The sequence below is a fragment of the Aquarana catesbeiana genome, linkage group LG06, assembly GCF_042186555.1.
Source record: "Aquarana catesbeiana isolate 2022-GZ linkage group LG06, ASM4218655v1, whole genome shotgun sequence".
Lineage (NCBI taxonomy): Eukaryota > Metazoa > Chordata > Amphibia > Anura > Ranidae > Aquarana > Aquarana catesbeiana.
In genome coordinates this window covers 259,308,120-259,325,363 of record NC_133329.1, presented here as the reverse complement: position 1 = coordinate 259,325,363, position 17,244 = coordinate 259,308,120, and the positions used below count along the sequence as shown (strand labels likewise).

Here is a 17,244-nt window from a genome sequence, read left to right as displayed (position 1 = left end):
ACTGCCTAGTGCAAGTCATTGCATCCTTAAAGTGGTGTTCCGGACAAAATGATACTTTTTAAATAAAAATATCCCTATAATACACAAGCTTAATGTATTCTAGTAAAGTTAGTCTGTAAACTAAGGTCTGTTTTGTTAGGTTATAGCAGTAGTTTGTTATTTTATAAACTTACAGCAGGCCGTGGCCATCTTAAGTCTGGGCATCTGAAGCCAGACTGTATTTCTTCCTGGATCTCATCCTTGCAGATCTCGCACATGCTCAGTGCAGCACAAGCAGTGTAATAGGTTTCGGGTCAGGTTTCCATAGCAACGGCAGTGTCAGAGGAAGTTGCCGCCCCTTCCCAGAAGGCATTGCAAACAGGAAATGATGTGATGGGCCACGGCCAGGGAGGAGGAAGTGAAAAATGAATACAGCAGATATACAGTAAGTGCTGAGAAAAAAAATAAAAATATATCCAATTTGTTTACAGTGCACAGTTTAGTGAGGGATGCTGAAGAGTTGTAAAAGTGGGTGGAACTCCACTTTAATGGCACATTAAGGATCTCGGTCTATCCCAGCCTTTCTCAATCGGGGTTCTTTTGGGTTCTTCCAGAGGCTGCTAGGGGTTCCTTGAATAAAAAGTAATTCCTGCCTCTTACATAAGCTCCCACTGGCGTAAAGGATCTTTTTAGCTATTTGTAAGAGGGGGATTCTTCCCACTGACCACAAACATAAGAAGCTTTTCTCACACAGATCATCACACTAATGCAGTGAGTTGTAATTATTAGCGGGGAAACTGGAAAGCTGTTTCAAAAGTTTAATTGTTAAAACTATTGACAAAGAACCACATTAGGGATTTGTATTTAGAAAGTTAAAATAGCTCTATTATTGTCCATATAAATGAGTTGCACCAACCGCTACTGTATGCTTTGGACCTCAGTGGGGCCTTGTCATACTTGAAGCATGCCAAAAGAAAAACCCTCTTCCCCGTAAAATGTCCTGTATGTCTAGCAAAGTTTTATATATATTATTTATACTGTAAATATACACTACTGTGCAAAAGTTTTGGGCAGGTGTGAATTTTTTTCTTTTTTAAAGTAAGAATGCTTTTAGAAATAGAAGTGTTAATAGTTTATTTTTATCAATTAACCACATGGAAAATAAGTGAACAGAAGAGAAATCCAAATTAAATCAATAGTTGGCGTGGACACCCTTTGCCTTCAGAACAGCATCAATTCCTCTAGGTACACTTGCACACAGTTTTGAAGGAACTCAGCAGGTAGGTTGTTCCAAACATCTTGGAGAAATAACCACAGATCTTCTGTGGATGTAGGCTGCCTTATATCCTTTTGTCTCATTATATAATGCCAGATTGACCCAATAATGTTGAAATCAGGGTGCTGTGGAGACCAAAATATCACTTCCAGGACTCTGTGTTGTTCTTTATGCTGAAGATCCTTCTTAATGAAATTGGCTGCATGTTTGGGGTCATTGTCCTGCTGCAATAATTTGGGGCCAAATACACGCCTCCCTGATGGTATGGCATGATGGATAAGTATCTGCCTGTATTTCTCAGCATTAAGGACACCATTGATCTAACCAAATCTCCAACTCCATTTGCAGAAATGCAGCCCCGACCTTGCAAGGAACCTTCACCATACTTCACTGTTGCCTCTAGCCCTTTGGGTAGTTGAGTCGCTTAGCCTTGTTTCATTGCCTCTTGCTTTTTGGCTGCAATTCTTCCATGAAGACCACTTCTGGACAGATTTTTCCAGACAGTAGATGGGTTTACCTGGGTCCCACTGGTTGCCGCCAGTTCTGTACTGATGAACACTGCTGGGATATCTTTCGAAGGTCGAAAGAAAAAAGGCACGATGTGTCTTTCATCTTCAGCATTAGCGTGGTTGTAAAGTCAAAGAAAGATTACTGCCAGCCCCTCTGTTCTACTAAGCTTTATTACACTGTGTACATGTTTGTATAAAATTATGCCTCTAAATATGTTCTTTTTGATTGTTTCTGGCCGGTCACATGACCTCCGGCCGCTCCCCTCCCCCGGTTTAAGTTCTACAGGGGGAGGGGCTGAGATCCCCCTCTTACGTCAGCCAGGTGGTCACGTGACTGCTGTGCTGTCCGCTCAGCCCCTTCTGCTGTAGCCCTTAGATTGGGGGATGAGAGTGGCTTGAGGTCACGTGACCAAACAAAAACGATCTGAAAGAAGGTATTTAGAGGCATAATTTTATACATACATGTACACAGTGTACTATAGCTTGGTAGAACAGAGGGGCTGGCAGCAATCTTCTTTTTAAAACATAATGCCAACAGAAACTACCCAAATGACCCTGATCAAAAGTTTACATACGTCAGTTCTTAATACCGTGTATTGCCCCCTTTAACATCAGTGACAGCTTGAAGTCTTTTGTGGTATTTGTGGATGAGGCTCTTTATCGTCTCAGATGGTAAAGCTGCCCTCTCCTCTTGGCAAAAAAACTCCAATTCCTGTAAATTCTTAGGCTGTCTTGCATGAACTGCACGTTTTGAGATCTCCCCAGAGTGGCTCAATGATATTGAGGTCAGGAGACTGATATGGCCACTCCAGAACCTTCACTTTATTCTGCTGTAGCCAATGAAAGGTCAACTTGGCCTTGTGTTTTGGATCATTGTCATGTTGGAATGTCCAAGTACGTCCCATGCGCAGCTTCCTGGCTGATGAATGCAAATGTTCCTCCAGTATTTTTTGATAACATCTTGCCAACAATTTTGACCAAATTTCCTGTGACTTTGTAGCTCACACATCCCCAAATCATCAGTGATCCACCTTCTGTACCTTTCATCATAGGCCTTGTTGACTCCTCTCCAAATGTAGGCAGCACAGTTCACTTCCCGAGTGTCAGTGTATACAAAGTACAAAGTGGCTGGAGGGACATCCTGCAGATATCACAAGGAAACATGTACAAGGGGTGCTGCTTATTGCATTTTGACTTCTCATGTAAGATAAAATACATCACACTCTGATTGGACTGATTGTAGGAATAACAGCTGCTGTTGTTTTGTGTGTGGTCAGGCTGGCATGCTTTGTAAAGTATAACAAGTGCAGCAGTTTTGAAGACGAGAGATGAAGGTCCTTATCACATTCTTTATTGTACCCTTTCTATTACTACTGAGCATTGCAGCTGCAGACTATTGATTATTACGTACGGAGTTACGGATCGGACAAAATTTTGCCTCATCTTATATCATTTGGGATCTGCTGTGAACTAAAAGGCCTGGGTTTGGCTAAGATATACACTCATCCCTGGCTGATTGTTATATCATCTTCTACGGAGCCACGGATTTATGGTATCCAATTAAGAGTTGTATCAACTTACACGTGAAATTCCGATCGTGGAAGGCAAAGGCCTGGGCTGGGTTAAAGCCAATTGCCCAAATTTGCTTACTAAGTATCTGGTAAGCATGTTTTCTATTAGATGGTTGGACATTTACCTGTGATTGCACCAGTGTGGTGCCTTCCTCTGAAGTTTTTTCAGCTATATAATATTATCTGAATTGCCATGCCCTGCCATCGGATATAAGGACTGTAATCAGCGCAATTGTTCTCCTTTCTATAGAAAAACAAGTCTGTGTTATCCAGGCTTCTTTCTGTCTTTTGAAAAGTTGTTTTTTTTCTACTAGGATGAGAAATACTATCTCCGATCTTTAGGTGAAGACCCTCGTAAGGTAAAAAGTAAGCATGAAATGGAAAGGAAATGATATGAACCGTAATAGAATTAGGGTACTTTTTTATGTTTTCGTTGTGAAACTAATAAATCAATCACAAAATTAAAAAAATCATCACTTGTAAACACAGTGCATTTATACCATAATGTACTGGAAACGAACCTAGAGTAATAAGGGTGATCAGATTAGCAGATACTGTACCTTCCTGGGGGCTGAATGAAAAAAGATCTATGTGTATATGGCCACAGAAATTGTGCATGAGTGTGTCATGGTAAAAAGTAATATAACCGTATGGAGGTTCTCTAGGTAGAGGACAGAACAATGCATTTAATTTTGGCGGATTTAAGGTGCACAAACTTTAAAGGATAAGTTCACCTTTGGGAACATGTAACATGTTCTCACTGCTGCAGCCGCTGCTCTCTCTCCCTGTACTAGCTGTCAATTTTTAAAAACAGAGCAGCAGTGTGGGACTCTGCCCACATGGGCGAGTTCTACATGGCATCAGCAATCCGCTGATCGCTGGTACAATGCTTTCCAGGCTTTAAAAAAAAAAAAAAAATAGTAAATGCACATTTTTTTTTACCTGCAAAAAAAGTGCATTTATTCTTTTATTTTTATTTTTTAGAAAAGTGAACTTATTCTTTAAAGTAAACTCTTGGAATCACCATACCCTGTAAGCTAACCCATGTCCATAGAGCAAGCATCTCTTGGTGTCTGCTGAATTCTGTGAGACTGTCCTTTATATTGTGTGGGCAATAGGAAGGCAAGGGAGCAAAAGGGGGAGTTCAAATATTGACTACAGAGGTTGTGTTTGAGAATTGTATAATAGAGCACCTGACGTCTGGATATACCCACATCATGCCAGGGAACATTCAGATTATGGACCCGTTTAGCACTCTGGGTTTATAATGGTTCTATTTACTAATGTCGTACTATATCATTGCTTTGCACAGGATATTGCAGACATCAACAAACAATTTCCAGAGCTGGCAGCAGATATCAAGATTCCTGAATTTTTTGAAAAGGATCAGTTCTTCTCCAGTGTTTTCCGAATCAGCTCTCCGGGGCTGCAGCTCTGGACACACTATGATGTATGTTCTTTCTATAGATATAAGTATGTTACACCATAAGGCCTCATTTACACACAGGGCTGAACAGCAGATTCCTCTAGCAAGAAAACAATGACAGGCTGACAGGAGCTGTCCATTACAGTTCTCATGCATCCACTCATCCTGCAGTTACCTGTGTTTAGGAACAGATGATCTGCCTGATGCAATCTTAATCTATACAAGAAGGGGAAGTTTTATTGTAGTATGCAAGTTCATTCTATTTCTGTTCTTGTAGTGACAGAAGACTCTTCTGTTTTAGGTGATGGATAATTTACTTATTCAGGTAACCGGAAGAAAAAGAGTTGTCCTATACAGCCCTCGGGATGCACCATTTTTATATTTATCAGGTGAGGATGATATATCACATCAATATAATGTCTTAGTCTTGTTAGATATGTTCTTTATTATCTGTTGGGTAGAGTAAGGGCCCGCTCACACCAGTGCTCTTAAAAATGCCATAATGCGTTTTTTTAAAATTGCATATTGTGATTTTAGCACATTTTTAATGTGTTGCATTAATGTGTTTTACATGCATTGAAATCCCTGGTTACCTGGAAAAAATTGACAATTGACACGTGACTCAAAAAACACACTTAAAAAGAGCTCAGTGCATTTTTTGGTGCATTTTGGGTGCAGGTACATAGTTACATGGTTGGTAAGGTTGAATAAAGACAACAGTCCATCCAGTTCAACCTGTGTAGGTGTGTGTGTCTATGTAGAAAAATCATTTCCCATATCCCCCTGTATTGTTTTTGCTAAGATGCCCGTCCAAGAGTCCTGTAAAACTATCCATACTTCCTGCGACACCACTGACTATGGAAGAGAATTCCACATCCTTACCGCCCTGATAGTGAAAAACCCTCTACGCAGCTTAGGGTTAAACCGCTTCTCTTCCAGTCTCTTCGTTTGGCCCTGTGTCCTCTTACACTCCCTGGGACTGAAAAGTTTTATACTTAGCCCTGGTTCACATTGGGACGATTTGACATGTCAAATCGGCGGCAATGGCACCGACCTAATCGGTGTGACACTGCATTTGCGGTGCCACACCAATTTCAAAAAGTCATTTCTGTACTACTTTTTGTGACTTCGGGCTGAGATTTACATTGACATCTGAGCAGAAACCTGCACAGATGTCTCTGAAATCGCAGCTGAAACCGGGACTGACATGCAGGAGTGAAATCGTGCGAGTTCAGCTGAACTCGCATAGCTTCATTCCCGCTGCTCAGTGTGAACCTGGGCTTATGCTGGGATCATCGTTGAGAAATGAGTAAATTGCTATCAGTTCTCCTCTCAAGGGTCTTTTGGCCAAGGAGAATACATTTAGCGCTTGTAGTCGTTCCTCATAATTGAGGTCCTCCAGTCCCCATATTGATTTAGTTGCCCTTCTCTGGACTCTCTCTAGCTCCAGCTCATCCCTTCTGAGGACTGGAATACTCCAGATGTGGCCGAACCAGAGTTTTATAACGTGGTAGAATAATAGTTTTATCTCTGGAGTAAATTCCCTTCCATGCTAATATTCTGCTGGCTTTGGTAGCCGCAGCTTGACACTGCATGCTATTGCTCAGTCTGTCTTCTATTATCTTCTATTAGGACCCCTAGATCGTTCTCCATCCTGGAAGCCCCTAGGGGTTCTCCCCCTAATGAGTAACTTGTGTTTATATTTTTACCCCCAAGTGCATTACCTTACATTTTTCAATGGAAAACTTCATTTGCCATGCAGTAGCCCACTCCATTAATTTATTCAGGTCCTCTCGTAAAGACTCTATATCCTGCTGTGTTGTTATTGCCCTGCATATTTTTGTGTCATCATCAAACACTGAGATCAAGCTATTTATCCCATCCTCCATATCATTTATAAATAAATTAAACAGAATTGGTCCCAGGACAGAGCCTTGGGGTACCCCACTAACCACTCTAGACCATTCAGAGTACACATTATTTATCACAACCCTTTTGACATTGACTATAATGGAAGGGGTGTTTTTGGTTTTTTTTTTCAAACTGGGCACTGAAAATGCAGCAAGTAGGACTTTTCAAAAGGGCACAGCACTGTAAAAAAACACAGTGAACAGATAGGACAGTTAGAATTTAAAGGGGATTATTTTTCATGCACTTTTGACATAGTGGGAAGGTGCTTTTTATGCAAAAGTGCACAGGTGTGAACAAGGCTTTATAGGAACATCAGAAAAGTGTGCTTGTTATTACCAACTATTAAACCTGCATTGTAACTGATGGATTTTGAATTCAAGTTGCTGAATCACACTGTCAGTGGACTATAAAATCAGATCAAGGGCGGAAGCTTTAAGACGGGGGTCAGCAACCTGTAGATCACGATCTACCAGTAGATCATGGCCAGGTGATAGGTGTGTGACAAGTGTGCCTACGTGTACTGGTGTTAGTGTAGTGTTGTGCAACTCACTGTTAGGTGTCCTCTTTCTGAAACCGAAAAGAGTTCCACGAGGGGAGAGGACGTCACTTCCCCTGCCTGTGTTTACATTACACAGGCTGGAGAGGCATTTCATTCGCCAGAACCGATCAGCAGGTCCTGGCCAGAAATCATTGGCCTGGACCTGAAGACTGATCGGTTCTGTAACAAATCTGATCGCTGTGGGCAGCAGTGCCATTCTGCCGCCATCAAACGGCGGGCGGTCTTAAAGCGGTTAAGTTTTACCTATAGGCAGTGCATACTAGCACATTATGACTTTGCCTTGCAAGTAAGGCAAAAAAAATTTTAAAAAGTGCAGCTGTTTACAACTGCTTTAAGTCAACCTCAAATATCATAGCTAATAAATTATATTATTCCTGCGCTACCATAAAAGCACCTTGCACCGAATAGGGTCCAGCCTGAGCCCAGAAAGAGAGAGATGAAATAGGTAGGGGTGGTGCTGCGCTAATCCTAATGTTCTCCACACTTCCCAAGTATGGGTAAATAATGGTAATCAGTGGCTAAGGTATAAGCACTAATGGTAGTGGAATAAAGAGCCTACTGATCACACGATGGCTATAGTGCCTAACGTGCTGTGTGGGATTGAACGTGAATATGTGAAAATAAACAAAAGTGTCTAATCACTCTAAAATCATAAATATATAAATAATAACCCAAAAATTAGTGAAATCAAAAAAGGTCTCCAACGCATAAACCAAAAAAGAAAAATGGTGTATACAAAGTTACACTGAGTGTCCGTGGAGATCTACAGTTGTTGCAAAAGGATATCTTATACCTACAGTGGGTACTTAAAAACACAATATTCAAATACATCAAAACAGTGACTTATATGGCAGCACCAACTGTATTAAAATTAAAGAAAGTGACTTGTGCAATCTAAACACCTCTAATATTGTTTCAAACGTGCCATAAAATAAAGAAGAGTAAAAACACAATGATGGTAGGAACAAAAATTAATTCAAAATGAACGTGCAATATTATAATGAATGTCCATAGGGATCCATAAAGGATATAATGTAGTATTCAATGCCAAACAAAAAGTGCAAAAACGCAGGTTGAAAGTTTCTCAAAGAAGGTGGCTTGTGCAACAATAAAGTGTTCAAAAATCCAAACAGTGATCTGTGCAATCTCAAGCAGCTCCAAATGCTTTATAACATGCCAAACGGTGAGGAGATACAGACTGGATTGTATCACATAATAATTAGCTGAGGTAGAGATGTGAAGTGTATACAGGTGCTTTCCATGCAGATGCTCCTACACTGTAAGGTAATGGCCCCTTACCTCATTAACCTGAGGTTACAGCATATAATCAATCAGGCACCGCTGGTGTCTCCTGTGGGGGTGGCTCCTGCGCACAGCGCTGTCTCTCACTTAGCCTCAGATCATCCACATGTATAGTAACCAAAGGAAATGAGGATACCGTATAGTGTAGTAATTTTATCCACAAAGCTTTATTATTAATAAAAAATCGGTACTCACACAGAAAAAAACGGATTATGCAGTGTATCCGGACGAGCGGCGAGCTCGTACACTGCTGACAGTGGAAGGATGTGCCTATCCCTACGCGTGGCGTCACGGGTCACGTGGCTTCATCAGGGGATGCTAATAGGCACTTTTACTTGTCTTTAAATAGACCAGGTAAGTTCAATTAATGGCGGACATTTTTTCGAAGTTCAATGGGGAATTGCTATAGCGGCCATTTTCCTGGGGATGTATGGGGGCGGCCATTTTCTTGGTTATAATAGATGGTGAAAAACGTCAGCCGTCATAGCGGCTGAAGTGTACTTAATCACGGCGTTATAGCCTGTAATTAGTTTGCAATAGAAATGGTTAAGGATGTTATTAGCTTAGGCCAGAGGGGATAATTAACCCAGTAGTGATCGGGGGTAAAATAAGCATGCTACACCTATTAACAAGGCAGATGATCTGGCAGTTTTAATTAATATATTGGTCTCAGCTGTATTTTCTCTGAATACCTTCCAATGTAAACAATATACTACTCGTGCACTAACTATATAATGCATCAGCCGCAAATATCTGAATTCTTGGTACATTAAAATATCGCAAAATAAAAATCAAAAAATAAAAATAAAAATAAAATAAAATAAACTAAGTATTAAAAATCCAATTTCAGGATAAAAATTTAGCATATATAATGTCATTTGTATAAAAATGTATAAAGATATAATAAATTCTTATATAAAAATATATATATATATAAAACCGCCCTTATGTTAAAATATCGATCCTATATAATGAATTAAAACATGAAAAATATTAAATGTTGAAAAATGTTTTTTTGCGTGGACTATAGTCATGTACTGTGATAATAAAAGCCGTCAGACTGCTGCGGACACACACGGCTGCAGCATTCTCTCATGAGACCTTCACCCCCCTCCATCCTCCATTTACTGGACAGCACCTTCCCAGGAATATACAGGTCAAAAGATCTCCCCTCCACCCAGCCAGTGACAGGTCCACACCACCCCATAACCATTTCTCTACAAACTTAAAGGAGAACCCACACACCATCTACTATCACATAGAACGCTTGAACGTGGACTGGTATGGAACACAGAAAATCGCATCTTCCATTTCAGGCCGTTTTTTCCAACTAGCCATCATGTTGATGTACATATTTTGGCCTACTGGCATATAGAGACTGCACCCTGTTTCTCAATAGGCTCTGATGAAGAGGTTATCCTCGAAACGCGTTAGCCAACTCTAAATACCCGCCTTAACATGGGCTCATGATATATATTTTTAACCCATATTTTTAACCCATTTTTAATTTTTCATGTCTTTTACATTTTGTCACCTGTTTGCATGATACGTAGTATTGGTATTATTCAATTGCTTTTATTTGCTCTCTATTTCCTCTGAAATAAATTTTATATGTTTTGATGTAAGCTTGATCACGCGCCCTTCATCCATCACTCTTCATATAGCCTTACCTGACCACCCCGGGGTCAATCTCTGGGCAGCGGGACATGCAATACCATCTCTTCTAGCTTTGCTACAGTTTACAATACTACTCTTCTCAAACCCAATCAGACCCTCACAAGCGCAGGAGTAATCTTTCCTTGTCCACAATCTATAATAACATCCTTAACCATTTCTATTGCAAACTAATTACAGGCTATAACGCCGTGATTAAGTACACTTCAGCCGCTATGACGGCTGATGTTTTTCACCCTCTATTATAACCAAGAAAATGGCCGCCCCATACATCCCCAGGAAAATGGCCGCTATAGCAATTCCCCATTGAACTTCGAAAAAATGGCCGCCATTAATTGAACTTACCTGGTCTATTTAAAGACAAGTAAAAGTGCCTATTAGCATTCCCTGATGAAGCCACGTGACCCGTGACGCCACACGTAGGGATAGGCACATCCTTCCACTGTCAGCAGTGTACGAGCTCGCCGCTCGTCCGGATACACTGCATAATCCATTTTTTCTGTGTGAGTACCGATTTTTTATTAATAATAAAGCTTTGTGGATAAAATTACTACACTATACGGTATCCTTGTTTTCTTTGGTTACTATACATGTGGATGATCTGAGGCTAAGTGAGAGACAGCGCTGTGCGCAGGAGCCACCCCCACAGGAGACACCAGTGGTGCCTGATTGATTATATGCTGTAACTCAGGTTAATGAGGTAAGGGGCCATTACCTTACAGTGTAGGAGCATCTGCATGGAAAGCACCTGTATACACTTCACATCTCTACCTCAGCTAATTATTATGTGATACAATCCAGTCTGTATCTCCTCACCGTTTGGCATGTTATAAAGCATTTGGAGCTGCTTGAGATTGCACAGATCACTGTTTGGATTTTTGAACACTTTATTGTTGCACAAGCCACCTTCTTTGAGAAACTTTCAACCTGCGTTTTTGCACTTTTTGTTTGGCATTGAATACTACATTATATCCTTTATGGATCCCTATGGACATTCATTATAATATTGCATGTTCATTTTGAATTAATTTTTGTTCCTACCATCATTGTGTTTTTACTCTTCTTTATTTTATGGCACGTTTGAAACAATATTAGAGGTGTTTAGATTGCACAAGTCACTTTTTTTAATTTTAATACAGTTGGTGCTGCCATATAAGTCACTGTTTTGATGTATTTGAATATTGTGTTTTTAAGTACCCACTGTAGGTATAAGATATCCTTTTGCAACAACTGCAGATCTCCACGGACACTCAGTGTAACTTTGTATACACCATTTTTCTTTTTTGGTTTATGCGTTGGAGACCTTTTTTGATTTGACTAATTTTTGGGTTATTATTTATATATTTATGATTTTAGAGTGATTAGACACTTTTGTTTATTTTCACATATTCACGTTCAATCCCACACAGCACGTTAGGCACTATAGCCATCGTGTGATCAGTAGGCTCTTTATTCCACTGCCATTAGTGCTTATACCTTAGCCACTGATTACCATTATTTACCCATACTTGGGAAGTGTGGAGAACATTAGGATTAGCGCAGCACCACCCCTACCTATTTCAACCTCAAATATCATATGCAACAGTGTTTATGCCATCAGTACTGAAGTAGCATCATGTTTTTAGGCGTGCCTTCAACAGCATATTCAAATACAACCCCCAATTTAAAAAAAATTTGTGACGCTGTGTAAAATCTACATAAAACAGAATGCAATGATTTGCAAATCTCGTAAGCACATTATTTATTCACAATAGAAAATATATCAATGGTTTAACCACTTGCTGACCGCCAGCAGTACATTTACTGTGGGCGGGCAGTTTGAATCGCGTACCTGTATGTCATCCAGCATGTTCCATGTCAGAGGTGTGCAGTGCGCTCCTGAGACCGCTTTGTCAACCATGCTGGTAGTACAATGTATGTTCCCTCTAGCAATTTGCACCCTTAACCTAAGTCATACACATGTGGTAAGGTGAGAGGGAGGAACAACTTTATTCTCTATGTCAGAAACCATCATTAGCCTGGTGTGCAGTATTCAAATACGAGCAATAGTGCTGATAAACACTGCATTGGCAGAGAAGATCATATCAGTTGAATGAAGGTACTGTGTGCACCACTTCTGCAGAGGTCAGGAATAACGAGGTTGAAATAAGGATTTCTTTTTTTTCACAGAGCTTTTATTCTTTATTATTGCTGGATCAATAATTATGACAGTGGTGCCATCTGATGGAATCCTGAAAACATGACCTGTTGGGGGTATTTGAAGACTGTAGCTAAGAAATGTAGAAATACTGTACTTTTATCAGAATGACCTCATCACAAAATAGTTTGTACCTGTACCTCCGTATACATATGTGAATTCATGAGTTTTCTGAGCGTGAACTTTTTCTTTTTGTTTCCAGGTGACAAGTCTGAGGTATTAGATGTAGACAACCCAGACTTGTCTATGTATCCACTTTTCTCTCAAGCACTGCGTTATGAATGCACCTTAGAAGCTGGGGATGTGTTATTTATTCCGGGTAAGTGAATTTATCTTTCTTAGGTTCATACAGAAATGGAAAAGAAGGGTCCTCTGGTCATTATAATGGCAAAATACAAAACCTCTACAGTATGCTTGGAAACAAGTGGGAATGCCAGATTTTAGTATAACTAGCAATGTTTTTTTGCTGGAGGCATATGTGTATTTCCTTCCCATTGCTTAAAGAAATAAGTAGAAAGTATTGCAGTTACAGAAAGTGTAAATGGTAATAGAGGTGACAATATAGAAATCAAATTGCAGCACTAAAATGGTAATCAATATGCATAACAATACATGTGCAAATCAAACAAAAAAAGAAGTTATACAATGAATAGCATATGTGAATCTACTATCCAAAAAAAAAAAAAGACAGGTAAGGAGAGTATCTTCCAACTTTGTGATATAAAAAACACCTTTGTGAACAGTCTGTGATCAGCAATTTATCTGATAGTGTATAGGTCCACACCAACTAAACGTGTAGCACAGCTCCTTACCAGAACTTGTTGGCCACTATATTATAAATGGTCATGAAGCGCTGTCAGGATTAAGGTCTCCCTCCAAACCACAAGCCTCCTCCGCTAGAGCCAACAAGAATTGCTCAAATGTAAAAAACACTCCCATAGTAACTGCATGTCAAGCATTTATCAAAATATATATAAAAATATGCACTCACATGGTGAAATGCACAGTCATGTATAGCACCCTTATTGTCCTTGAATGAATGTCATTGTTCCTTTTAGGTTCTGTTTCCACTACTGCGACTTGTTTTGCGACTTGACACATGACAAGTCAAAACCCATGTATTTCAATGGTCCCCATTCTAATTGGTGCGACTCAAGTCGCAGCGTCTCCAAAAAAGGTATTTGCACTACTTTGTTCCATCTTCGATGCGACTTGTTCTCCATAGAAAGGTATTAAGTTGCAATGCAGTCGCATGTACATGCCTGACACCGCGACTTTGTTGCGACTTCCACGGAAGTCTACGGAAGCAGATGATCTCTGCTCCTCCCAAATACATCACTTATTATATTGATGTACGTGAGTGTGGAAGACAGGGAGGGGAAATAACTAAGCAGAATAAGGAATTACATCACTCTGGCTAAATCGCAGAACATCAAAGTCGTACACATCAAATCACAACATAAATCGCATTGTAAAGTCGCAGTGTAAATCGCGCAACTTTGGGGACGCAATAGTGGAAACATAGCCTAAGCCTAATTCCAGGTTTCATTTAAGTTTAAATTGTGAGTTTGGATTAAGATGGTCCAAACAAACCAATTCCTTTACTAATACAAGCAGCCACTGTATAAACTGTATGCGGCAGCAACTACATACAGTGTACATTGCTGTGTTCGTTAGCATTACGAGGTCCTCCCATCCCATTCCCAGAATAACATCAAGTTAGGCTGAGCACTGCTTAGCCATTCAGAGGAGTCTTTGTATTTTATGAATGAATGCAAGGCTTCCTTTGAATGGCTGAGGTGGAGAGGATGACGTCACAATCCCCACGTCAGCCAATCAGAAGAAGTCTTGTATTTATTTTTTCTTTTATTGGGTTTAATGACTTTAGTAAACTGTTTTTTTTACCTTTTACTACATACACTTTAATTGCTTTTATATGCATTAGCAAAAACATGCCTGCTTGTTAAATGGAATTGTTGCAGTGTTATAATATTACTCATTATCCTGTTTCTTGTTGGTTTTAGCTCTGTGGTTCCATAATACAGTTGCTGAAGAGTTTGGAGTTGGAGTTAATGTTTTTTGGAAACACCTGCCGTCTGAATGCTACGATAAAACAGACACATATGGTAACAAAGACCCTACTGCAGCTTCGAGAGCTGTACAGATATTAGATCGGGCCCTGAAAACATTGGATGAACTTCCTGAGGAATACAGAGATTTCTATGCTAGAAAAATGGTATTACGGATACAATCCAAATCCTACAGTACCAACTTTGAATAAAATTTGTGCTATGTTATTCAGTGAAACATCAGTTGTCAGCAAATTGACTGATGTTTGGATCCTTCAGGTTTTGTGACTGAACATGATTAGCCCAAATGTGTATATGTTGGAGCTTAACTCCAGGAAAAGTTTTTTGTTAAAATAACAAACATGTTATACTTACCTGCTCTATGTAGTGGTTTTGCACAGATCAGCCCTAATCCTCCTCTTCTCGGGTCCCTCTTCGGCACTCCTGGCCCCTCCTGGCCCCTCCTGTTGAGTGCTCCCACAACATGCAGCTTGCTATGGGGGCACCCAAGCTTAGCCGCAGCTCCCTGTGTCCATTCAGACACAGAGCCATGGCCTGGCCCCACCCCCTCTCTCTCCTCATTGACTCACTATATTTGATTGACAGCAGTGGGAGCCAATGGGGCTTCGCTGCTGTTTCAGCCAATGAGGAGGGGGAGTCCCGGACAGCAAAGTCTCTCGTGCAACATCGCTGGACAGAGATGGGTCTTAGGTAAGTATTAGAGGGGCTGCTGCACACAGAAGGCTTTTAATCTTAATGCATAAATATAAAAAAAACCTTCTGCCTTTACAAACACTTTAAAGGGCTAGTTTACATTTGCGCCAGCCATTGTCGCCCCTCTGAAAAGTGGTCCGTGGTAGAATGCTTTTAAAAGGGCAACTGGGAGGTGCAATATCAGCACTTCAGCTCCCGTTTCAAGCCTTCACCACTGCACTGTAACCACATACATTGGTCGTGGTTGTGGCACGGCTGCATTCACTTGAATGGGTCATGTACGGTGGTGGTACTGCCAGCAAAACATGACAGAGGGTTTCATTTTTGATGCTATGTGTACAACCCACACCACCACTGCCCACAAACACAAATGTAAACAAGCCAAGCGTTGTCAGGAAACTCAATAAGGAGAGTTCCACTATTTACGTTGTAAAGGCCAGTGCACACTATGCCCACACAGGTACGCACTGTGCGTTCCTGTGTATATCAGACCACATGCAAAAGGCACTCCATTTGTGCAGCGGGTGTCAGTAGAAAGTTAAGGACTCTCCAAATGCAGGTCACAGACGCAGTGCATTGGCTCACACCAGATCACATGATACTTTTGTACCTTGCAATTCAGTTGCAGTGCATTTTAAAAAGTAGTTCATGCACTACTTTGATGTGCTGTGATTTTAGCCCATTCAAAATAAATGGGCTGAAATCGCACCGCACAGAGATGCATGGTGTGAACAGGCCCTTAAGGGGTAAGTGTGATTTGTAGACAATGTACATTTGTCCACCTGGCATAGACCTCCCACCAGCATATGGCCCTACACAAGTATATAAGGGCTCACTGAATAGGTGCAACTAATGGTGAGGAAGATTTCAGCTGGTGGACCTCAGCTGTGTTACTCGGGTAAATATGCAGCTTGGGTAACCCATCTGCGGTGGGTTTCATTGCTCAATGAAATACAAGAGGTTTTCAATAGGCCCAGTGTACCAACACACAGATTGGGGTTAAAGAAAATACAATATTTTGGCTCCTCATTTTTCATACCAATGCAACATGTTAAAAATGCATGTCAATGCACATCAACTCACCTGCATTTAGCACATGCTAATTTGAAAATTCCCTGGGCTCAGCCCCCTAGATTCCCTTTGCCCAAAGCAGCTGGAGTATATTATCCCCCTAAATAATCAGTACAAAAAAATATAAATAAATAGATAGTGCTATCACCCCCTAAATATGCAAATATATACAATCCAATAATATTATAGATACATACTGGGCCAATTCTGGCAATACAATATATACAATCCAATAATATTATAGATACATACTGGGCCAATTCTGGCATTCTTACATGTAAAAATCATAATTTTTCTGCTCGAAAATTACTCAGAACCCCCAAACATTTGTCATATTTTTTTAGCACAGACCCTAGCAAATAAAATGGCGATTGTTGCAATTTATGTCACACGGTATTTGGGCAGCAGTTTTTCAAATGCAATTTTTTGGGGGAAAAAACACTTTTAATAAATTAAAAAAATATATATATATTCCCCAATTCCTTTGTATAATGTGAAAGATAATATTACGCCAAGTAAATCGATACCGAACATGTCATGTAGAAAGAGAAGTGAATTATGGTGCTAGTAGAGGGAGGTTGGTGAGATGGTGAGAGACTGCTACATGGTTCCTGGAAAAAGTTTTATTGGAGTCAATCAGATGGAGAGATAGTGGGAGGCACTTGGAGTCCAGCTGCAGCTATCCCAAGAGAGGATTGGAAAACCTCATGATCTGTGTGAAGAAGATGATGTGGGAAGCGCTACCATCTGAATGCATTGTTATTGGCAGATAAAAACAAGGATTTTGGTAAAAATTTGCATTTACATTGAATTTATTTTAGCTAAAACCATGTATTCCTAAGGCAGAAACTGCAGAGCTTGGCTGGGAGTCTCTCCATGTTGCGGTGATACCTCACGTGTGTGGTTTGAATTAAGGACGCACCGAATGGGTTTTTTGGGGCCGAAACCGATACCGAAAATAAATCTTCCTTGATCCTGAAAACCGA

The 17,244-nt window shown here is 40.3% G+C and overlaps 1 protein-coding gene across 2 annotated transcripts in view; it reads left to right on the top strand.

The window, feature by feature from the left end:
• Positions 1–17,244, top strand: part of TYW5 (tRNA-yW synthesizing protein 5) — a 27,505-nt gene extending 10,261 nt beyond the window's left edge. For both annotated transcript variants that reach the window (XM_073633228.1, XM_073633229.1), the window contains exons 5-9: positions 3,650–3,694; positions 4,648–4,785; positions 5,063–5,150; positions 12,607–12,723; positions 14,429–17,244. In XM_073633228.1, the coding sequence (XP_073489329.1) occupies positions 3,650–3,694; positions 4,648–4,785; positions 5,063–5,150; positions 12,607–12,723; positions 14,429–14,685 (645 nt within the window). In that variant the 3' untranslated portion in view covers positions 14,686–17,244. The remainder of the gene's footprint in view (positions 1–3,649; positions 3,695–4,647; positions 4,786–5,062; positions 5,151–12,606; positions 12,724–14,428) is intronic.